This window comes from Thalassophryne amazonica, chromosome 2 (assembly GCF_902500255.1).
Source record: "Thalassophryne amazonica chromosome 2, fThaAma1.1, whole genome shotgun sequence".
Lineage (NCBI taxonomy): Eukaryota > Metazoa > Chordata > Actinopteri > Batrachoidiformes > Batrachoididae > Thalassophryne > Thalassophryne amazonica.
In genome coordinates this window covers 143,626,512-143,650,485 of record NC_047104.1, presented here as the reverse complement: position 1 = coordinate 143,650,485, position 23,974 = coordinate 143,626,512, and the positions used below count along the sequence as shown (strand labels likewise).

The following is a 23,974-nucleotide window of genomic DNA, read 5'->3' as shown; positions in this document are numbered from 1 at the left end:
GCAAAAAGTGAATGGTTGCCTATAAATGTAGCTGCACAGCATCTCAGACAAACTGATCTTCCTTCCATCTGACTCATTCTGGTTTTAAGTATTTAGGAGTGAATGTAACTGGTTCACTTCAGGCTCTGCGGGCCACAAAGTTTACTCCTTTATAAGTATAGGTCCAGTATAAGGTCAGCTTTTCAAAGATGGGCTAATTTACCAGTATCACTTTTAAGTAGGATTATTATTGTGAAAATGAATGTTTTGCCCAAGTTTTTATACCTATTTCAGTGTATTCCTTTGTTTTTACCCAAAAGCTTTTTTAAATCTATCGATCAAATGATTTCCTCATTTATATGGGGAAGTAAAACTCCAAGAATACCTAAATCATTATTACAAAAAAGGTTGCGCAATGTTCACAACTATTTCACAAAATTAGTGCGTGCCAGAAAGTTTGAACATTTCAAAGTTTTCTTTGCACACTGGCAGGCAGCTGTGCATAGTTCACGCACAGTTTACAACATTTACAGTGAGTTTAGGGAGGTGATGGTCTAGTGGTTAAAGTGTTGAGCTTGTGACAAGAGGATCCTTGGTTCAAATCCCAGCCTCACTGGAAATTCACTAAGGGCCCTTGGGCAAGGTCCTTAATCCCCTAGTTGCTCCCGGTGTGTACTGAGAACCTTGTATGACAGCAGCCTCACATCGGGGTGAATGTGAGGCATGATTTGTAAAGCGCTTTGAGCATCTGAAGGAGATGGAAAAGTGCAATATAAATGCAGTCCATTTACCATTTTTCCATTTACCTTACACACCAGATTGCGTGCCAGTGCAGGGATCAAATTTGTGCAAGTGTCAAGATGTCTTAACATGTCACAAAAGTCTTCTGTGTGAGAGTAGCTTTTGCTCTGTGGATGATTTGCTTCACTTTGACAGTTACAAATGGCTAACAGCAGACCAACACACTTGTCAACAACAGTTTTATTTAATGATTGAGTAATGTTGAAATGAATTTGTCATCATCTGTTATGCTAACTTGTGAGCACTTGACTGCTCGCTTGTAGCCTGTTACTCAAGTTTGTGATTCAAATGTGATGTACTTGAAAAAAGCTCTCAGAAAAAGCCGTAATTGTCATCTGTAATGAGCTACTACTGTCGCAAAATGTGTAAAACACAGCAGCATTTCTTTTAGTTTAGTTTGTATTCAACTGGAGTGACTGAAATGAGAGGCAACAGAGAAGGAGGCTGTCTATCAGTACTAAAGAGACTTAGTATGGAAGTGGTTTCAGATATTCAGAGTTGATATGGAGCAACAAAAAACATCCATATTTTTTAACAGTAGTTCATAATGCTAGTCAGTTGTGACACACATTGATATTAATTCCACAGGTTATTGTCCTACAGCGAATTTATAAGTTCACTTTTGGATGCTCAATGCACTCAGGCATCTGTCATGATGGTGGTTTTATTGGTCACATCAGAGAAACTCAATCTTTCGTCTCTGTCTTTGTTTAGGTCTGCCCCATCCGTTTGCCATCACAGTGTTTGAAGACAGTCTTTACTGGACTGACTGGCACACCAAGAGCATCAACAGTGCCAATAAATTCACCGGCAAGAACCAAGAGATTATAAGGAACAAATTGCATTTCCCCATGGACATCCACACCTTACATCCACAGAGACAGCCTGCAGGTTGGTGCCTGATTCTGGTGATTGATCTTTTCTTCTTCTTCTTCTTCTTCTTCTGGACCTGTGTTAAACTTTTTCATGTTTAATTTTTTCACACAGATGCACATAAGACATTAAAAGTGATAAATGAATCACAGTGACAAACATTCCAAACTTGTCCATTGGCACAGTCAAGCAGTGTAACCTTTTCTGTGAGAACAGGCTTTTCCCACTCCAGTGTGCAGTCATTAAACAGTATACCTATGAGCATTTTTAATTGTCTTTAAAGGTCAAATTCTTATTTCAATTTTTAAAAAAGGAGAAAAAAAACTTTGCCTGTTATTTGCTTTGTTGGCTGGCTTTGGTGTGGTATTATTATTATTCCCTACAGGCTGAAATCAGTCAGTCAATCAACATTTATTTGTATAGCTCTTTACAGCAGTCAGATGGTATCCAAAGTGCTTTACAGTAAAATCAAAGATCAAGAATTCGCAAAACATACAATAAAGTTAAATAGGCACATAAAAACAAAACATGTGGCACCACAATGAGGTATTAAAAGCCAGTTTAAACAAACAAGTCTTGAGGATTGGTCTAAAAAGTGCTAGGTCAGAAATGGTACATCAGTCTGGAGCCTGAGGCCAACTACCACAAAAGTATGATCATGCCAGTGTTTGTATTCTGACCTCGGAACATCTAAGTAAAGTTGACCGTAATGTCCTACTATAAGTGTGGAGAGTTAAAATTTCAGACAAGTAGGTTGGTGCAAGACCATTAATAGCTTTAAAAACAAATATTACAATCAATTCGAAAACAAACTGGAAGCCAGTGGAGTGAGTAAAGTACAGGCAGAGACACATCCTGAAGTGTTTGTTAAAAGACAAACAGCAGGATTTTGCATGAGTTGGAGGGGTGCAAGAGAAGACTGGTGAACACTAGCATAAAGTGCATTAGCGTAATAAAGTCTAGAGCTGATGAAAGCATGAATAGCTGTCTCAAGATCATGTCCACTGAGAAAGGGATTTACTTTAGCCAGAACATGGAGCTGATTTTAAAAAAACTTGACTTTGATAATGGAGTTTATCTGTTGATCAAACCTCAAACAGCTGTCAAATATCACTCTCAAATTCTTAACAGCTGGTTTTAAATAATTATCCAGAACACCAAAGTTTGATGGTACAACATTCGATATGTCAGAATGTCCAAACGCAATGGTCTCTGTTTTATCATCATTCAGGTAAAGGAAATTTTGAGACAGCCACTGCTTTACATCATGAATACAGCTAAATATTGAAATCAAAGCATCGCTTCCATTACTCTTCATAGGCAAATAGATATGCGGAGCATCTGCATAACAATGAAAGGACAGGTTGTGCTCAACTATTATTGACCCCAACAGCAACATTTCTCACACACACTCATCGTCAACCGCTCATCCAAGACTAGGTAGCGGGTGGCTGGAGCCTATTCCAGCAGTCATAGGGCGTGAGGTGGGGTACACCCTGAACGAGGTGCCAGTCTGCCCAACAGCAACATGTACAATGAAAATAAAATGGGGCCAAGAATGGACCCCTGTGGCACTCCACAACAAAGAGGAGCAGTTGATGAGGAAAGGACACCAATCATAATGGAAAATCTCCTCTCAGCCAAATCCGATTTAAACTACGTATATACAGTACCTTGAATACCAGCAAGATGTTCTAACCGGGAAACAAGTACTGTGTAATCCAGTGTCAAAGGCCGCCGTGAGATCCAACAGAAAAACCACAGCAAGATTCCCTGCATCATAATGATGAGTGCTGTCTTTATGTACTTTTAAAAGTGCTGACAGTGCTATGTCGTGATCTAAATCCTGATTCGAATTGTAAGACCAGAAGGGCATTTAGAAATGGCTTCCATCACTGCATGTTTGCATCCATGCTTGCGTCAGTCACACTTTCTTCTGCCTGTGATAACTTCAACAGAACTTGTGGAGTTTCACCAAATTTGAATTTCTCATCTCCAAGTGAGTGTATCTTAGACAAGATCAAATTTAAGCATGATTGGGTTTCACCCAGACCTTCAATCTCTCACTTTACTGAACAGAGTATTGATTCTTGTGCCTGTGATAGCTCAAACAAAATATATTACATTTTTACTAAATTTGAACTGTAGATTCCAAGTGAGTGTACAGTTTGTTGAACAAGTTCAAATTTAAGCATAATTGGGTTTCACCAAGGTCCTCAAAGAAGTGCTACTTTGCTGAAAGGCGTATTGATTATTGTAATGTAGAGTATATTTTAATTTTATTTACTTATATTTATCAGTATCAACTGTCTCTTTTTATATCCCTACCCTGACCACAGAAAACAGAACTGCCACTATCGAGTCCCAACATAGTAGCAGAGTTAGTTGGGCCATCAACAGTGCTAATTGCTTTTATTTACAAATCCATTGCCAGAATACAAAAGGCATGTTTTAATGAGTATCTCCTAATTAATCTACTAAAGTGATCAAGCCAACAGTAAGTCAGCTAACTGAAGACCATGGCACAAATTGCTTGTTGGCTTCTGGTTTGAGTTTAGGCTCTTTAGCTCATGAGTTTCCTACTGACTGGAGGTTACTCTAACAAAGGTCATCGTGAGGGTGTTTTGGTATTGCAAGCATCACATTTTCTTAGATAATGCCATCTTCCATTGTATTTATTGTGCAGTATAGTCTTTAAAATTACCGCTTCAAAAACACTATGTAACAAATTTTTATTTTTGTTTTGTTCCTGGGTACACAGTGTGTTTTCCTAACCTGTTATGCCTTAAATAAATAGAAAATAGCTGTTATTCCACAGAAACTTTGCTTCTGTGATCAGGACAATGATATTTTGAAATATCTGTTTTCAAGAATATTCTCGATTCGCCTTCACTACTACTGAGTAGTCTTCTAGAATATTCTTGAACTGCTAGAACTGTCCAGAATTTTCTAGAAGTTTCCAGAATTATCTAGAAATTTCAAGAAACTTTTAGAACTTTCTAGAATGTTAAAAAAAAAAAAAAAAAATCAAAGTTTGTGCTGAAGGTAGTCATTTTTCCATAGACTTTAGACATAAGCAGTTGAAATACAACACTTAGAAGCCAGGAACAAAAATTGTGCTACATAGTGAAATGTATTGCCACTGATCTTTGAGGGGGGTTTTTTCCCCTCCCTGCAGGAGGCAGGAACCGCTGTGGTACCAGCAATGGAGGCTGCAGCCACCTGTGTCTCCCCAGCAACAAGACCTACACCTGTGCCTGTCCCACTGGCTTCAAGAAGATGGACCAATACACCTGTGCCAAGAGTGAGTCCCTCCACACCTGTAGTCCAGATGTCTCCTCATTACACAGAATGCTAGAATTATTTATTGTAATACCATTTCTTTTTTTTAATAAACCACTTTCAAAACCAGGTGAGGAACTGTATAAAAACACATCTGTTAATTGCTTAATGTTATGCAAATGCTCAAGGATTAAGTCAGCTTGTGCAGCAGACAGTCATTCCAGTTAAATGCCCTTCAGAAATGATGCAGAGATGTGTATAATATTAGTATTTAGTTTACAGCTGACATGAAGAGTAGATTCACTGATTGATTTATCTGATAGAAATTAGCAGTAATCTGCTCTTTTTTAAAAAACACTCCCCGATCCAAATGTAAAACACAAAACTGTCAGTGCGCTGCTGGAATACGAAACAAGGTTTCTGAGCCTGTTAACCCTCTAAAGAAGAAGAACAATGAGGCCCCTTACCAAAAAAAGTACTGCTAAGTATATAAAAAGTAAACTGGAAGTATACTTGAAACATACTTGCATGTACTACTTTTTGGTAAGGGGCGTTTTATTGTCGTTGTACATACGTGGATACGAACAATGAAATTTGGCCTCTACATTAACCCATTAAAATTACAGTTAGACACAATCTAAGTATTCCAAAGTTCAAATAATGAAATTTAATGTATTGTGATAAATATTGATCACTAGTGTTGCCTGTAGAATTTTTTTTTTTTTCCCTTGTCGCCCCAGCACGGTCTGTTTGCTTTTTGTTTGTTTTTGTTGTCGGAACACTCCTTCAAATTGTAATCTTTAGCTGCATGGCAATGGTTTGTTTTGAAATGGTAAATGTTTTCTCAGCACAGTTTGAAAAGAAAACATTGCCGTGTGCTTGAAAACTGATTTCAGGACAAGTTTTGTGTTTGATTTTGGAGGAGTGTCCCTTTAAAGCTGTTGGAATGCTGTGTTGTTATAATGTATTCACTGCTGACCTCACTGTTAAAACCTAGAAGACTGACAGAAGACCTTTGGTCTTTAATCAGGTCTTGACAAGTTCCTGCTTTTTGCCCGAAGGACGGACATCCGACGAATCAGCTTCGACACAGAGGACATGTCCGATGATGTCATCCCTCTGGCTGATGTGCGCAATGCCGTGGCGTTGGACTGGGATGCCAGAGACGGCTACATCTACTGGACGGATGTCACCACTGACTCCATCAACAGAGCGCTGTGGAACAGCAGCAGGCAGGAGGTTAGTTACCGACTGAACACAGACTCCGATCGTTCATACCGAGCAGGGCTGCAGCACAACCACTTAAACAACCAACAATACAATAGTGCCACCTGCTGGAGCCAGTGTCTAAGTGCGATCTCAGTTTATTTTCTGGTTAAACTGCACTGTATTCGTTTCCTCAACCTGTTTCAGCAGGTTTAGTAATAAGGATCTGAACTTATTTCAGTGAACCTGGTTGGAAATGTTGTTTTTTTAGAATAGGATGAGGTTGTTTATTTTTTTTATTTATTTATTTTTTGATGACCCTGACACAGAACCTCATGTTGACAGACAGTTGTTTGAATAAATTTGCTAGTAACTTTAATACTGATATTTTTTATTTAAAAATAATACAAAATAAATAACTGAATGATGATCTGCACATTTATTTTGGGATGAATTTAAGCAGCAACTAAGATCAACCAGAGGTTCTCTAAAGGAGCAACTATTCATAAGAGGCATGCAGTAGACTATTAGTCATACTTTTATTATGTCACATGTTATCAGTTTGGTTGCATTTCCAGTAAAGTGTCTGAAGTGTTTTTTGGAAATGCACTGTTTGGACACGTACAAGATTATGTGGTCACACACAAAAAAGATCTTTTATTAATCCCAAGTGTGAATTTTTTTTTTTTTTTTACAGCAGCCAAAGGTGTTAAACACATTCACAAGTGGCATCAGTGATAATACAAGACATTATTGCACTTTAAATGGACTGCATTTATACAGCGCTTTTTCATCTGCATCAGACGCTCAAAGCGCTTTACAATAATCCCCCACATTCACCCCGATGTCAGGGTGCTGCCATACAAGACGCTCACTACACAGTTGGAGCAAGTGTGTAGTGTCCAAATCCAGTCAATCTTGGATTTGAACCTAGGATCTGGTGTCAAGCCCAACACCTTAACCACTAGACCATCACCTCCACTTTAAAATATTTGTTGCACAGTTTAGTGCAAATGGGAGCAGCACATAAACTCTGGTGACTGAAGATGCTGACAGATGTCACACAGACCCCCTCAGCCTCACAGATTCTATGACCCCAGTGAATTATTACATCCTGTCTGATTATTATTAGTAGTAGTATTATATGTTACAAAATGTCTTTAAAATGGCTACAAAAGTGGACCTTTAAGGGGTTTGTCTGTTCTTATCGACTCTGTGCTCTCAGACAGAGAGCCATCCATCCATCCATCCATTTTCTATACCCGCTTACTCCAATTAAGGGTCACAGGGGTGTTGGAGCGGCGCTGTGTGTCGACCCCCTGGAGCGATAGGACGCACACTTTTTTAAGTGAATCAACTCAATAATCAAAAAACACCTTTAGCTTATGGATTCTTATTGGATTTGATCAGAGCTTTCATTTGTTCATGAATAGGATGGATTTATCAATGCAGCCTTTGCAGAAAAACGGTGCTCCACAGCCCCACATAAGGCTCTTTTTTACATGCATGCACGCACTGCCAGGAAAGTTCTGAAACTCACAACGACACACACACAAAAAAAAAAAATGATTGGACCACTTTGGAAAGAAAAATCGGACTTGTCTGATTTGGGCAACGTTATTAAGGATCTGTGCAGTACAACCGCATTGTTTTACTTGTCGGGGACAAACAGACAAGCGTAAATATTCATTTATTTATTTTGAGGGCTTCCAGCGGGTGCTGCCCTTGGTGACCATTTATATATGGCCTATGCCATATATGCCAACAGCCGGCTCTGGTGACCACTATTTAATTAGTCAGAAGTCACTCCAGTTTGACTTGTGCAGCATTACCCATACCCATTGGGACAGGTATCTGTCACATGAACCAGATATGTTTTATTTTTAAAGCTTTCTTCCCCTGTGATTCATGCTTGCGGTCCCATGTAAAGCTTTGCTTCTTTATTTGGCCCAGACCTGAACAAATCTATGTTGTATTGTCATTACAGTTTTAATTAAAAGTCTGTTTTCTCTGAATGTTTCAGTAGTTAAAAATCACATAATACCATCTATAATAATAGTTTATAACTCTCAAACCAGCTGCTCAGCATAATGAAACTTTTGCTTTCTAATGTTTAAGTATAGGATCATTCTTTTGTACTGTCATTGAAGTAAAAATTTTGAATGTATGGAGCCAAAAGCTCAAAATGTACCTTCACCAGAGTGAGATAAATCACATTGTTGTGGTGTCCGTTTGTCCAGGTGGTGGTGGACACCAGTCTGGAGAGCCCAGCAGGACTGGCCATCGACTGGGTGACACACAAACTCTACTGGACTGATGCTGGTAATTGCCAAAATCTGAGATATTAAATCTTAAAGTCCAGCTACAGTGTGTGACTGTCATCAGAGTTCCTGGATTTCTAAACGTTTAATATCCTACCTGTATGTCACAGGTACAGATCGCATTGAAGTTTCTAATGCAGATGGCAGCATGCGCACTGTGCTGATTTGGGAGAACCTGGACCGACCCCGGGACATTGTCGTCGACCCAGTTGGAGGGTGAGATTTGAATCTGAAATGTGGAGCTAAAAAGAAATAGAAGATGAAAGATTTTTGCTGAGTAAAAAGTGAATGTTGTCTGTTTTCATGCTTTCGAAATCACTTTATAAATCTTTAATTGGTGAATATATTAGGTTTGTGTATTTATGTATTTTTATGCAGTAAAAAAGTATAATTGCTGTTGATTTTTCAAATTCTATTTGGAATGAATCTTTGCTTTGTAAATGTCATTCGTTTATTTGGAATCTTCCGCTTTGTACATTTTACACATTCATTTAGTCTGTTTAATGCAGAGCTATTTTTGCTCCGTTTTTTTTTTGTTTTTTTTTTTACAATTCTTATAGGCGTTTTTTCCTCCTCAGTTTAGTGTGTGTGTGTGTGTGGTATATTAATGATTTATGTGAATATAGTTTGATTTAAAGATAGCAATAGGTTTTTTTATTATTATTTTTAAGTTAGGAAGTGGTTATTCTTCCATGACTGGAAGAGGACTTACTTTGGCTATTTGTCCAGAACACTTTGTGATGGGACCATGAGAGAGTGATGCGGGGTGGGTGGGGGAGGGGAAGTGGTTGGGGTTATGGTTAGGGGAAGGGGTAGGGTTAAAAATAGCAAAATAAAAAACTGTCAGGAAAATATTAAAAACCCAGTGACCCGGACAAATAGCCAAAGTAAGTCCTCTTCCAGTCACAAAAGAATAACCACTGCCTTAAACCTCTAATTTCCTGCTTTTAAACTCAGATAAAACTGAAGTTATTGTACTTGGCCCCACAAATCTTAGAAACATGGTGTCTAACCAGATCCTTACTCTGGATGGCATTGCCCTGGCCTCTAGTAATACTGTGAGAAATCTTGGAGTCATTTTTGATCAGGATATGTCATTCAAAGCGCATATTAAACAAATATGTAGGACTGCTTTTTTGCATTTACGCAATATCTCTAAAATCAGAAAGGTCTTGTCTCAGAGTGATGCTGAAAAACTAATTCATGCATTTATTTCCTCTAGGCTGGACTATTGTAATTCATTATTATCAGGTTGTCCTAAAAGTTCCCTAAAAAGCCTTCAGTTAATTCAAAATGCTGCAGCTAGAGTACTGACGGGGACTAGAAGGAGAGAGCATATCTCACCCATATTGGCCTCTCTTCATTGGCTTCCTGTTAATTCTAGAATAGAATTTAAAATTCTTCTTCTTACTTATAAGGTTTTGAATAATCAGGTCCCATCTTATCTTAGGGACCTCGTAGTACCATATCACCCCAATAGAGCGCTTCGCTCTCAGACTGCAGGCTTACTTGTAGTTCCTAGGGTTTGTAAGAGTAGATTGGGAGGCAGAGCCTTCAGCTTTCAGGCTCCTCTCCTGTGGAACCAGCTCCCAATTCAGATCAGGGAGACAGACACCCTCTCTACTTTTAAGATTAGGCTTAAAACTTTCCTTTTTGCTAAAGCTTATAGTTAGGGCTGGATCGGGTGACCCTGAACCATCCCTTAGTTATGCTGCTATAGACGTAGACTGCTGGGGGGTTCCCATGATGCACTGTTTCTTTCTCTTTTTGGCTCTGTATGCACCACTCTGCATTTAATCATTAGTGATCGATCTCTGCTCCCCTCCACAGCATGTGTTTTTCCTGGTTCTCTCCCTCAGCCCCAACCAGTCCCAGCAGAAGACTGCCCCTCCCTGAGCCTGGTTCTGCTGGAGGTTTCTTCCTGTTAAAAGGGAGTTTTTCCTTCCCACTGTAGCCAAGTGCTTGCTCACAGGGGGTCGTTTTGACCGTTGGGGTTTTACATAATTATTGTATGGCCTTGCCTTACAATACAAAGCACCTTGGGGCAACTGTTTGTTGTGATTTGGCGCTATATAAAAAAAATTGATTGAATTGATTGATTAAACTTAATTAAAATGTTCAGTTTCTTTGCTCTTTGCCCTCTTCTGTTCTAGGTTCATGTACTGGACTGACTGGGGTGCCAACCCCAAGATTGAGCGTGCAGGAATGGATGCTTCTAGTCGAATCGTCATTATCTCTTCCAACTTGACGTGGCCCAACGGGCTCGCTATTGACTATGACACCAAACGCTTATACTGGGCTGACGCAGGCATGAAGACAGTAGAATATGGCAACTTTGATGGGTCTGACAGACAGGTAAAATGTCACTCTCCCTCTCGGGGGGGGGGGGGGGGGGGGGGGGGGGGGTTATTTTAGACATGGGTGTTTGTGCTGCTGTCTGACACTTACTGACTTCACTCAAACACTAAGGAACATGTTTTTGATGAAACGTGGTACAAATGGCCATAGGCTGGCTGTGAGAGTTTAACAGTCCAAATGTAACCCTAACCCTAACCCTAAGTACCATGGTGCACCGCATTGCACAGTGTACACCTTTGTGAACACATTGTGTCTTTCCCACAATTGAAATATACCGGTAGCCCTTTGGCCATGAGCAGTGGATTGTAGCTGCATGAGACTCACTGACTGAATCATGCAGGATGACCTCAGATTGGCTTTTGAAGCTCATTCTTTGAGAGGAAATCTTACCCATTTTGGAAATGTCATTTCTGAACTGCTATATACTGTGATCATTTGGCCATACCAAAATCTTTGCATTTTACTAGTAATGCACATTACTTTAATGCACGTGGTGGTGGGGTTGGAGGTCATAAATGTTATTGATTGATTAGTAAATTCAAGTCAGATCTTGATCCAGGTAGCGATACAGGCTGGTTGCTTGTTTTTTGTTACCTTGAATGCTTTTATTAGTCTTTGGTAGTTTTCTGTCAGAGACAAAAGAAATTAAATTGTGGTGTTTAGATTTTTAAAGCACTTTAATATCAGCCATTTAAAACGCTGTTGAAACTTGCATTTATTACAGAGCCAATAATTAATTTTAGCACTTAAAAGGAGTTAAAGGTCCTTTCTGTAACAGCCACTTCAGGGTTTTACTCGGCATCCATTGAGGGTTGTCTTACATCTTCTGTAAATGATTCCAACAAAACTTGGTTTCTTGATAGGTATTGATTGGCAGCCAGCTGCCCCACCCCTTTGGCCTGACTGTGCATGAGGACAAGCTGTATTGGACGGACTGGCAGTCCAAGAGCATCCAAAGTGCTGACAAGCTCACTGGCCTGGGACGACACACACTGGCTGAAAACCTGGAGAACCTTATGGACATTCACATGTTCCACCGTCACCGGGAGACAGGTCCGTGTGTCTACACGTCAGACTGAGAGTAATGTGAATGTGTGCACCACAGTCAGAAGAATTTGCGACAGTAGTGGGTTTCTTTTTCTTTTTTTATTGAATGTATTCTCACATTGAAAATCTATTACAGCAAAGTTACAATGCTCAGGTCAGACGGTCAACTATTCTTCCCTGTGACAGAGTGAAAAAGGACGCAAATGTAATAGGTTGGTTTCATACTTACATTCCTTCATTTGTTTTTCTATGTGTCCACAGTTTGGCGTACAGCATAAACTCCTGAACAGCAATTAATGAACTTTGTCGGGTTCCCGATTGTGCACTGGTCTTCAAATGAGTTCAGACAAAATCTTTATGCTGTATGTTTCGGAGCTATGGTCAGTGTTTCCCCTTGTATAGGCTCAGCAGGGCTGATAACTCGTGTTCTCCTAAACAAGCTTCACAGTCAACACATTTTAACATCACACCATGGTAGCTGTACTTGGAATGCAGTGGACAGCTTCATAATGAAATGCCAGTGCTCATGCTGATGTTAGAATGCTAACTGTGGACAAACAGAGATGAGATAACACTACCAAAGACCTCAGAGACAGGATTGTCTCGAGGTATAAATCTTGGGATGGGTACAGAATCATTTCTGCTCCTTTGAATGTCCCAATGAGCACAGTGGCATCCGTCATCTGTAAATGGAAGAAGTTCAGATCAACCATTCCCAGCTCTGGCCACCCGTTTAAACTGAGCAATCAGGGGAGAAGGACCTTAATCAGGGAGGTGACCAAAAACCTGATGGTCACTCTCAGAGCTCCAGCATTCCTCTGTGTAGAGAGGAGATCCTTCTCTGCAGCAATCCACCAATCAGGCTTGTATGGTAGAGTGGCCAGATGGAAGCCACTCCTTAGTAAAAGGCACATGGCAGCCCACCTGGAGTTTGCCAAAAAGCACCTGAAGGACTCTCAGACCACGAGAAACAAAATTCTCTGGTCTGATGAGACAAAGATTGAACTCTTTGGCGTGAATGCCAGGCATCATGTTTGGAGGAAACCAGGAACCATCTCTACAGTGAAGCATGGTGGTGGCAGCATCATGCAGTGGGGATGTTATTCAGCAACAGGAACTGGGAGACTAGTCAGGATTGAGGGAAAGATGAATGCAGCAGTGTACAGAGACATCCTGGATGAAAACCTGGTCCAGAGCGCTCTTGATCTCAGACTGGGGCAACGGTTCATCTTTCAGCAGGACAATGACCCTAAGAACACAGCCAAGATATCAAAGGAGTGGCTTCAGGACAACTCTGTGAATGTCCTTGAGTGGCCCAGCCAGAGACCAGACCTGAATCTGATTGAACATCTCTGGAGAAATCTGAAAATGACTGACACTCCACATTCAACCTGATGGAGCTTGAGAGGTACTGCAAAGAGGAATGGACAAAACTGCCCAAAGATAGGTGCACCAAGCTTGTTGCATTATATTCAAGAATATTTGAGGCTGTAATTGCTGCCAAAGGGAGCAAAGGGTGTGAATACTTGTGAAAAACAAACAAAAAACAACTGTATTCATGTTGTCATTATGGGGTGCTATGAGTAGAATTTTGAGAAGAAAAAAAAAATGAAAACTTTCCAGATGCACTGTATATTGCCTAAATACTGTAAAAACCTGTGAAGGATCAAACTTATATTCTTTAACTTCATAGCCAATTGTTTCATGTTGAATCCAACACTCTGCACTACCAGACAGAAAGTCTGGTAGCTCTAACAACGTTTGAAATCCTCCTCATGTCACTTCATGCTTCTCACATTTTTATCATATTTTCTGAAGGCTCAGATCCAGTGTCTTTGCTGACACCGGGAGGATTAGGGGCCCAGTAAACTGATCCCAGATCACTGCCTTAGAAAACAGAAAGCCTCAGGAGGTTCATTCCAAACTGATAACCTACTGATCTCACTGATGTGTAGTACGTTCTGTTGTAGAAAAGAAGCTCCCATCCCTCAAAGATGAGTTTAAAAAGCATTTTATCTTCAGATGGCCTGATTCAGAGTTTGAACTGTTATTTGCTGTTTTTTTTTCTTCTGAAATGCATCTATACACAAACACTAATCTTACAAAATACATCAACAGTTATTTGAACATGTACCACTATAGCAGTATTTTATACTGTAATTTGAGAAAGGTTTGTGTTTGTTGTTTGCAATGTTTAGTCATTGGAGTCAAAGATCAAGATTCTGCTTTTTTATTAACTCTGATGTCCACCAAACTTGGCACACACATGTAGGTGGGTTCTGGAATTGTCCAGGCAAAGTCAAATTATCAAAGATCAGTTATTGGGGCCAAAGGTCAAAATTGAAGTTTTTCACTCTGATTTGCACCAAACACACATGGAGATGGGTTCCAGGGTTCCGCTGATGAGGTCAAACTTGCCAAAGGTCATTCGGGTCAAAAGTCAGAATTTTAATTTTTCATTTATTTCCATTTTGTTGAAATTGACATACGAGGTCTGTCCGTAAAGTATCGGACCACTGGCTTACCTGGAGGGTTGGAAACCTAATCACCCTCGAAGTACTCTCCTTGGGACTCCACACACTTCTCCCAGCGGTGTCGCCACTGTTGGAAGCATTCCAAAAACGCCTTTTTCGGGATGGCGCGCAGCTCCGCCGTCGTCACAGCCATAATGTCCTCTCTTGTCTCAAATCGGGTTCCTTTTAATGGTATTTTAAGTTTTGGGAAGAGCCAAAAGTCACAAGGGGCCATGTCAGGGGAGTAAGGCACCTGTTGAACCACCGGAGTCTGGTTTTTGGTCAAATAAGTCTGAATTAAATGAGAGGAATGAGCTGGCGCGTTGTCGTGGTGGAGGCGCCAGTTTCCTCCAGCCCATAACTCTGGTCTCTTGCGCCGCACACTATCACGTAGATGACGGAGGACATCCCTGTAATACTCCTTTGTTATTGTTTGACCCTGTGGTGCATACACCACGGGAGTAAAAAAAAAACAGTCAGCATTACCTTGATGTTGTGCACTTGGCGCACCTTCTTCGGTCTTGGCGACGTGGAATGCTTCCACTGTGACGACTGAAATTTGGTTTCCAGGTTGTACCTGTACACCCAGGACTCATCTCCGGTGATTATGGTGTCCATAAAGCTGGGATCAGTGTCAATGGAGTCCAGCATGTCCTGTGAGACTTCCACACGGAGGTGCTTTTGCTCCGCCGTCAGCAACCTCGGCACGAACTTCGCCACCACTCGTTTCATGCCCAAATCGTCCATTATGATGGAATATGCCGAAGTCTTTCTAATGTCCACTTCCTCAGCAATTTCTCGGACAGTCGAGCGACGATCCTGCATAACCACAGCGTGCACTTTGGAAACGATCTCGTCATTTCGGCTCGTTGATGGCCGACCAGAGCACGGCTCGCTCTCCACCGTTACGCGCCCGTCTTTAAACTGGTTGTACCACTCCTTAATCCGTGTGCTGCTCATGGCTTCATCTCCGAAAGCCGTTTGGATTTTTCGAATCATTTCTGCCTGGCTGTCGCCAAGTTTCTGGCAGAATTTAATGCAGTAATGCTGCTCCAAGCGTTCGGCCATTTTCTCACAAGGAAAAATCCGACGAGGGGGGTGGAGCGCTCCTCCCACAAGCCGTGCCCACAGGCGAATGACGTCACCGACAGGCGTGGGGAAACTCACGCATGCGCACGAGGGTTCAACCTTGGCTGATGCAATCGTACGTGATTCAAATCCATTTAATTTAAAAAAATAAAAATAAAAAGGACCTATACTTTACGGACAGATCTCGTACATATGAGGATGGGCCTGCCCAGCAATGTCAGATTTGCCAGAGGTCATTTATTGAGGTCAAGCTCATGTCTGTCTTGAGGCGTGCTCTTAGCAAGTCATTTTTCTGATTTCTACAAAACTTGGTATGTCAGTGAATGTTGGTCCTGAAATTGCCATTTAAAAAAAAAAAATTTTGGTCAAGGTCATTGGAATGTGGTTTTCAAATAGATTTGGACCATTTGTGGCACACACCTAAGTGGGTTCAAGAATTGCCCTCTCAAGGTCAGCCGGAGGTCAGTAGTTTTGGTGAGGGTCAAGGACATTGGGGTCAATTGTCAGATTTTGCTTCTACTGTCTTCATGTACACAGATACTATGATGTCATGTAGTATATGCAGTATGCATATATACAATAACAGCACAGTAATTTGAACACTGGATCATCACATTTTGTCATGCCCCTTAAATATTATGTGCAGTATATTTTGTAGTCCAGTTTACATGGAGGCAGTGTGTTTGTGTGGATCAAATTACTACATTTTAAATGCAGTTTTCAACTACTTCTGTATTTTACAGGTATCATATCTGACCAATGTGACTAAAACAGAATACAAAAGTGCAACAGCTTGTTGTTTTAACAGTGTTGAAGAAGGTGGAACATCCAGAGAAATTGGTTCTATAATGTGCCAACATTATCAAACTAATGTTACAAAATACCTTAAATAGTCAAATGCAGATACTCTGCACATACTACAGCTTTATGTACTTGAGTCTAAACTGAGCAAGAACAGAGGATAACTGTGTTTGTATGCGTGTGTGTGTGCGTGCAGTGCACAACGCATGTGCTGTGAATAACGGTGGCTGTAGTCACCTGTGTCTGCTGGCTCCTGCTCCCAAAGCTTCCAGCTGTGCCTGTCCCACCGGAATCAACCTGCAGGCGAATGGAAGGACCTGCACACCTGGTAGGAACCCACCACTGTGCGCTTTCAAAAAATGTTACAAGTTGATTTCTGTAATAATGCAGTATATTTCAGGCTGCTGTCATTTCTGTGAAATGCTATTTAAAATAGTAGTTTTTGGCACATCAACATAAAAATAAAGGACATTATTATTTTTGTAAATTTGACCTGAGGCAGCATATGTATGAAGTTTGACCTAACAAATAACTGGACAGCGCCTTCTTGTTTGAGGGCGGGCGCTAAAGGGGTAAAATATGACGCATATGATGCAATTTCTCTACTTCTGGGTGGAAAAAAAACAGGGCATTTTCTGAGTTTTTAGGCAAATTACATGCAAACAAAGTGAAAATGCAAAGAAAAAGTGATGATGCGGTGGGAAAGTAGACATGTATTGCGGTTTGTTTACAACCCCTGGCAAAAATTATGGAATCACCGGCTTTGGAGGATGTTCATTCAGTTGTTTAATTTTGTAGAAAAAAACAGATCACAGACATGACACAAAACTGAAGTCATTTCAAATGGAAACTTTCTGGCTTTAAGAAACACTATAAGAAATCAAGAAAAAAAATTGTGGCAGTCAGTAACGGTTACTTTTTTAGACCAAGCAGAGGGAAAAAAATATGGACTCACTCAATTCTGAGGAATAAATTATGGAATCACCCTGTAAATTTTCATCTCCAAAACTAATACCTGCATCAAATCAGATCTGCTCGTTAGTCTGCATCTAAAAAGGAGTGATCACACCTTGGAGAGCTGTTGCACCAAGTGGACTGACATGAATCATGGCTTCAACACGAGAGATGTCAATTGAAACAAAGGAGAGGATTATCAAACTCTTAAAAGAGGGTAAATCACGCAATGTTGCAAAAGATGTTGGTTGTTCACATTCAGCAGTGTCTAAACTCTGGACCAAATACAAACAACATGGGAAGGTTGTTAAAGGCAAACATACTGGTAGACCAAGGAAGACATCAAGGTGTCAAGACAGAAAACTTAAAGCAATATGTCTCAAAAATTGAAAATGCATAACAAAACAAATGAGGAACGAATGGGAGGAAACTGGAGTCAACGTCTGTGACCGAACTGTAAGAAGCCGCCTAAAGGAAATGGGATTTACATACAGAAAAGCTAAACGAAAGCCATCATTAACACCTAAACAGAAAAAAACAAAGTTACAGTGGGCTAAGGATAAGCAATCGTGGACTGTGGATGACTGGATGAAAGTCATATTCAGTGATGAATCTCGAATCTGCATTGGGCAAGGTGATGATGCTGGAACTTTTGTTTGGTGCCATTCCAATGAGATTTATAAAGATGACTGCCTGAAGAGAACATGTAAATTTCCACAGTCATTGATGATATGGGGCTGCATGTCAGGTAAAGGCACTGGGGAGATGGCTGTCATTACATCATCAATAAATGCACAAGTTTATGTTGATATTTTGGACAGTTTTTTTATTCCATCAATTGAAAGGATGTTTGAGGATGATGAAATCATTTTTCAAGATGATAATGCATCTTGCCATAGAGCAAAAACTGTGAAAACATTCCTTGCAAAAAGACACATAGGGTCAATGTCATGGCCTAATAGTCCGGATCTTAATCCAATTGAAAATCTTTGGTGGAAGTTGAAGAAAATGGTCCATGACAAGGCTCCAACCTGCAAAGCTGATCTGGCAACAGCAATCGGAGAAAGTTGAAGCCAGATTGATGAAGAGTACTGTTTGTCACTCATTAAGTCCATGCCTCAGAGACTTCAAGCTGTTATAAAAGCCAGAGGTGGTGCAACAAAATACTAGTGATGTGTTGGAGCATTCTTTTGTTTTTCATGATTCCATAATTTTTTCCTCAGAATTGAGTGATTCCATATTTTTTTCCCTCTGCTTGGTCTAAAAAAAAAAGCAACCGTTACTGACTGCCACAATTTTTTTTCTTGATTTCTTATAGTGTTTCTTAAAGCCAGAAAGTTGCCATTTGAAATTACTTTAGTTTTGTGTCATGTCTGTGATCTGCCTTTTTTCTACAAAATTAAACAACTGAATGAACATCCTCCGAGGCCGGTGATTCCATAATTTTTGCCAGGGGTTGTTATGACCCAAAGCATAAACACATCGAGGCGGTTTTGCAGGCAAGAGAACAGAGGTAGTCTGGTTAGCTGTGTAGGGTAACACTTACCAACAGGACGTCTCCCATTCGCCTTGTCTTCCCTTCTCCGCTGGGAACCAAAAAAAACAAAAAAAACTTTTCGCGATTGCTTCGCTGATTGCAGCCAAAACAAAAGGTACACCATTTTTCCATGTGAAGTTATGCTGTGTATATATTGCACAACGGGAGCGGAGGTCCCCATAAGTGGTCAAATCGCACAATATGACACATTGTCCAAATGAAACTGTGGTGCCCTATTGAGGGGCACTTTTTTTTACATTTGATTAATAAAAACATATAAAATTTATGATTATCAGCTCATGGTTGCGGTTGGGTATCACATTTCGCACTACTTGTCCAACATTCCAGAGATATTTAACTTAGTTCTTACTTTGTGTGTGCGTGTGCAGGGATGAGCAGCTTCCTGATCTTTGCTCGAAGAACAGATATCAGGATGGTTTCTTTGGACATCCCCTATTTTGCCGATGTGGTTCTGGCCGTCAACAGCTCCATGAAAAACACCATCGCTATTGGAGTGGATCCCACAGAAGGTGAGTCTCCATGGGGTTTGTTTTACCTCCTCCTTTTTCTTCTTCTTTTGTCTATTATAAGAATGTATGTATCCTTTAAGAAGACCAGTGATGGGGTAGAATAAAGTCTGACCAAAATCCAATTTTGTGTGCATGTGACTCCCCCTGCAGGAAAGGTGTATTGGTCTGACAGTACGCTGAAGAAAATCAGCAGAGCAAACATCAATGGAACAGCGCATGAAGACATTATTTCTACTGGTGAGAAGAGCAGCTAACAGCTATGTGAACTGCAGCTGGTCTCTGTGCCAGCACAGTCTTTTACTGTGTCTTTCTGTCCAGGTTTGATGACTACCGATGGCCTGGCAGTGGACGCAGTGGGCAGGAAAATCTACTGGACAGACACAGGAACTAACCGCATTGAGGTTGCCAACCTGGACGGTTCCATGAGGAAAGTTCTTGTCTGGCAGAACCTGGACAGTCCTCGAGCGATTGCCCTCTACCATGACATGGGGTGAGTATTTACAGATTTTACATCAGCCCTGGAGGATGAAATTTTTTTTAAGTTGGGCTGTGCAGCATTTATCAGACTTCAGTAAATATTCATTCAAACATTCATTCATTTTCTGCTGCTTATCTGGGTACGGGTTGTGGTGGCAGCAGACCAAGCAACTCATCCCACAATTCCTTATCCTTGGCCAAGTCCTCTAGCGCTTCCTGGGAAATCCTAAGGCATTCCCAGGTCAGCTGTGATGTAATTCCTCAGTCATGTCCTGGGTCTTTCCCAGGGTCTCCACCCAACATGCCCATGCAAGGACAGCGTCGCTAGGGAGATGACCAGGGGGCATCCTCACTAGATGCCTGAACAACCTCAGGTGGCTCATTTCTACGCACACAAGCAGCGGCTGTACTCAGAGTCCCACCCAGGCAGTAGAGCTTCTCACCCAGTCCCAGAGTATTATCCCAGATACCTGGCAGAGGAATCCAATTTCTGCTACTTGTTTCTGCGTTCTTGCTCTTTCAGTCATTACCCAATGTTTATGACAATAGTTGGATAGGAGCGTAAATCACCTTCTGGATCAGCTCTTTCTTCACCCCTACGGATCATTACAGCACCCACAGGACTTCAGATTGGAGTCCCAGTCTGTCTGGCAGTCTCACACTTCATCATACCCCAACTCATGAACAAGACCCTGAGATGCTTGAACTCCTCCACATGGAGTAATGACGTCCGCCTGATCCAGAGGAGGACAAGCCAGCCTTCTCAGACAGAGGACCAGGGTCTTTTGATATTTGTCTTTTTTTTGATCCAGCACGCCTTTTTTACATGTCTTGGATGTGCATGTCTTTTCTGATTTATGAGTTTAAATGTAAGAAATTGCTGGACATCCAGCTTTTCACTAACGCAAGGTAATCTTCTAAAGACTTTATGCATATGACGTTATCAGCAGTTAGTGGCATGTACCGAGTGTCATCAGTGTATCAATGAAAATTCCATAACACCGCAGTATTTGCCCAAGGGTTACTTAACGAGAGTTACGTATGTAACCACGGTTGTATGAATTCCAGATAAGATGACTGCACCTTCCCCAGTAGGGTGGAGGCCATTCGTCATCACCAAGCCACGACAAACCCAAAAAGAGGACCAGTTATCAATAAAACTATAGCCTTGCTGTCTACAAAACTGCACCAGGCACCTATTCAATGACATCAGCCTGCTAAATGCTTCATCATTACCCCGAGAGGAGAGGGGACCAGAGACTATTAATTGATGCCGGCAGCTTTTTGGCAAGGTCTCTATGTCCATTTATGTAACTTCCAATTATCTCATCCTAATATCACTGGTGCTGACTTGAATAACTACAGTTGTACTCAAATGTTTACATTACTCTGGCAGAATTTTTGTTTTGGCCATTTTTCAGAGAATATGAATGATGGCACAAAAACTTTTTTCACTCATGGTTAGTGGGTGTAAAGCCATTTATTGTCAAACAACTGTTTGCTCTTTTTAAATCATAGTGACAACAGAAACTGCCCAAATGACCCTGATCAAAAGTTTACATACCCCCGTTTTTATTACCGTGTGTTGCCCCCTTTAACATCAGTGACAGCTTGGAGTCTTTTGTGGTAGTTGTGGAAGCGACTCTCTGGTAAAGCTGCCACTGATTGTCTTGGACTTTATTTACATCAATTACGAAGAAATACCAACAATATGGCACTCTATGGTAAATCAGTTCTCAAAAACTGAGTGACTGTGCAAGACGGAGAAGAGTGAGGATAGCCACCAAGACACCCAGACAACCCAGAAGAAGCTATAGGCTTATGTGGCTGCGATTGGAGAAATTGTGCACAGTGCAAAGTTTGCATTTTGCGTCACCACTCTTAGGTTCATAGTGGAGCGGAGAAGGATTTTCTTTCACCAGAATAGATCAAATCTAGGCTTGCATCTCAGATGTACCTTCTGGCAATTTGTCGCTAAACTTTCAGGTCTTTTTAAGAAAATCCTCCTCTATACCACTTCATCATCAAGCCGTATAACGGGTGATGAATACAGTGAGTTTACAGTGGTGTGTTTATGTGAGCACCAATGGTATATCATAATAATATCAGCAGATTGTTTGCCTGATCTGCTGTCTGTCCTCTAGTTACATGTACTGGACAGACTGGGGTGAACATGCTAAGCTGGAGCGGTCAGCGATGGATGGATCAGACAGAGTGGTCCTCATCAGTAACAACCTTGGCTGGCCCAACGGACTGGCTATCGACACGGCCGGCTCACAGTTGATGTGGGCCGACGCTCACACTGAGGTCAGTAAGTGAGACCCGACACCTCTGAAACCAACTTCTTGATTAAAGTTAATATCAAATAGACATTTCAATATAAATATTGAGGTTTTTTTATTTGGAGACCCATATAGTCATTTCCACTGTTCCTCTCATCTCTCCTCATCCAGCGTATAGAGACATCTGATTTGAATGGGCTCAACCGTCGGACACTGGTGACTCCAGTGCAGCACCCCTATGGTCTAACCCTGCTAGGGTCCCACATTTACTGGACAGACTGGCAGAGCCGCAGTATCCAGAGGGCCGACAAGAACACTGGGGCCAACACCATTACAGTACGCCCCAACCTTCCAGGCCTCATGGACATCCAGGCTGTGGACAGGGAGAGGCCGCTGGGTGAGTCCTCCTTCAGCTGCGATTGTTCTTACCACTGAGCAAAATGATGAATGCATGTGATCGCTGATCCACAAATGCTGAATCACAGCAAATGCCTTTTTTTTTTTCCTTTTTTAAATTTATTTATTTATTTTATTTTTTGCAAATTAAAAAAAATGATAGATTTCCATCCATCCATTTTCTTCCGCTTTATCCGGAGTCGGGTCGTGGGAGCAACAGCTCAAGCAAAGCCGCCCAGACCTCCCGATCCACGCACATCTCCCCCAGCTCCTCCGGGGGAACCCCAAGGTGTTCCCAAGCCAGCCGAAAGATGGAGTCCCTCCAGCGTGTCCTGGGTCTTCCCCGGGGCCTCCTCCCAATGGGACGTGCCCGGAACACCTCTCCAGCGGGGCATCCGGAAAAGATGCCCGAGCCACCTCAACTGACTCCTTTCGATGTGGAGGAGCAGCGGCTCGACTCCGAGCTCCTCCCGAGTGACCGAGCTCCTCACCCTATCTCTAAGGGAGCACCCAGCCACCCTGCGGAGGAAACTCATCTCGTCCGCTTGTACTCGCGATCTCGTTCTTTCGGTCATGAGCCAAATCTCATGACCATAGGTGAGGATCGGAACGTAGATCGATCGGTAAATCGAGAGCTTTGCCCCCCTACTCAGCTTTCTCTTCACCACAATGGTCCAATACAGCGACCGCATCACTGCAGATGCTGCACCGATCCGTCTATCGATCTCACGCTCCATCTGTCCCTCACTTGTGAACAAGACCCCGAGATACTTAAACTCCTCCACTTGAGGCAAGGACACTCCACCGACCTGAAGAGGGCGAAGCACCTTTTTCCAGTCGAGAACCATGGCCTCGGATTTGGAGGTGCTGATTTTCATCCCGGACGCTTCACACTCGGCTGCAAACCACCCCAGTGCACGCTGAAGGTCCTGATTTGACGAAGCCAACAGAACCACATTGTCCGCAAACAGCAGAGACGAGATTCTGTGGTTCCCAAACCAGACCCCCTCTACACCCTGGCTGCGCCTAGAAATTCTGTCCATAAAAATAATGAACAGAACCGGTGACAAAGGGCAGCCCTGGCGGAGGCCAACGTGCACTGGAAACAGGTTTGACTTACTACCGGCAATGCGAACCAAGCTCCTGCTGCGGTCGTACAGGGACCGGATAGCCCTTAGCAAAGGACCCCGTACTCCCGGAGCACTCCCCACAGGGTGCCCCGAGGGACACGGTCGAACGCCTTCTCCAGATCCACAAAACACATGTGGACTGGTTGGGCGAACTCCCATGAACCCTCGAGCACCCGATGGAGCATGTAGAGCTGGTCCAGTGTGCCACGACCAGGACGAAAACCACACTGCTCCTCCTGAATCCGAGGTTCGACCATCGGTCGAATTCTCCTTTCCAGTACTCTGGAATAGACCTTACCGGGGAGGCTGAGGAGTGTGATCCCCCTATAGTTGGAACACACCCTCCGGTCCTCCTTCTTAAACAGAGGGAACACCACCCCGTTCTGCCAATCTAGAGG

The 23,974-nt window shown here is 42.0% G+C and overlaps 1 protein-coding gene across 3 annotated transcripts in view; it reads left to right on the top strand.

Moving 5' to 3' along the window:
- lrp4 (low density lipoprotein receptor-related protein 4) overlaps nucleotides 1-23,974 on the top strand; it is a 353,204-nt gene that overhangs the window by 300,157 nt on the left and 29,073 nt on the right. For all 3 annotated transcript variants that reach the window (XM_034195478.1, XM_034195486.1, XM_034195495.1), the window contains 13 exons: nucleotides 1,495-1,671; nucleotides 4,832-4,957; nucleotides 5,966-6,174; nucleotides 8,382-8,463; nucleotides 8,573-8,678; nucleotides 10,616-10,817; nucleotides 11,684-11,873; nucleotides 16,467-16,598; nucleotides 19,151-19,291; nucleotides 19,442-19,528; nucleotides 19,610-19,781; nucleotides 21,913-22,075; nucleotides 22,222-22,447. In XM_034195478.1, coding sequence (XP_034051369.1) covers nucleotides 1,495-1,671; nucleotides 4,832-4,957; nucleotides 5,966-6,174; nucleotides 8,382-8,463; nucleotides 8,573-8,678; nucleotides 10,616-10,817; nucleotides 11,684-11,873; nucleotides 16,467-16,598; nucleotides 19,151-19,291; nucleotides 19,442-19,528; nucleotides 19,610-19,781; nucleotides 21,913-22,075; nucleotides 22,222-22,447 — 2,013 coding nt within the window. The remainder of the gene's footprint in view (nucleotides 1-1,494; nucleotides 1,672-4,831; nucleotides 4,958-5,965; nucleotides 6,175-8,381; nucleotides 8,464-8,572; nucleotides 8,679-10,615; nucleotides 10,818-11,683; nucleotides 11,874-16,466; nucleotides 16,599-19,150; nucleotides 19,292-19,441; nucleotides 19,529-19,609; nucleotides 19,782-21,912; nucleotides 22,076-22,221; nucleotides 22,448-23,974) is intronic.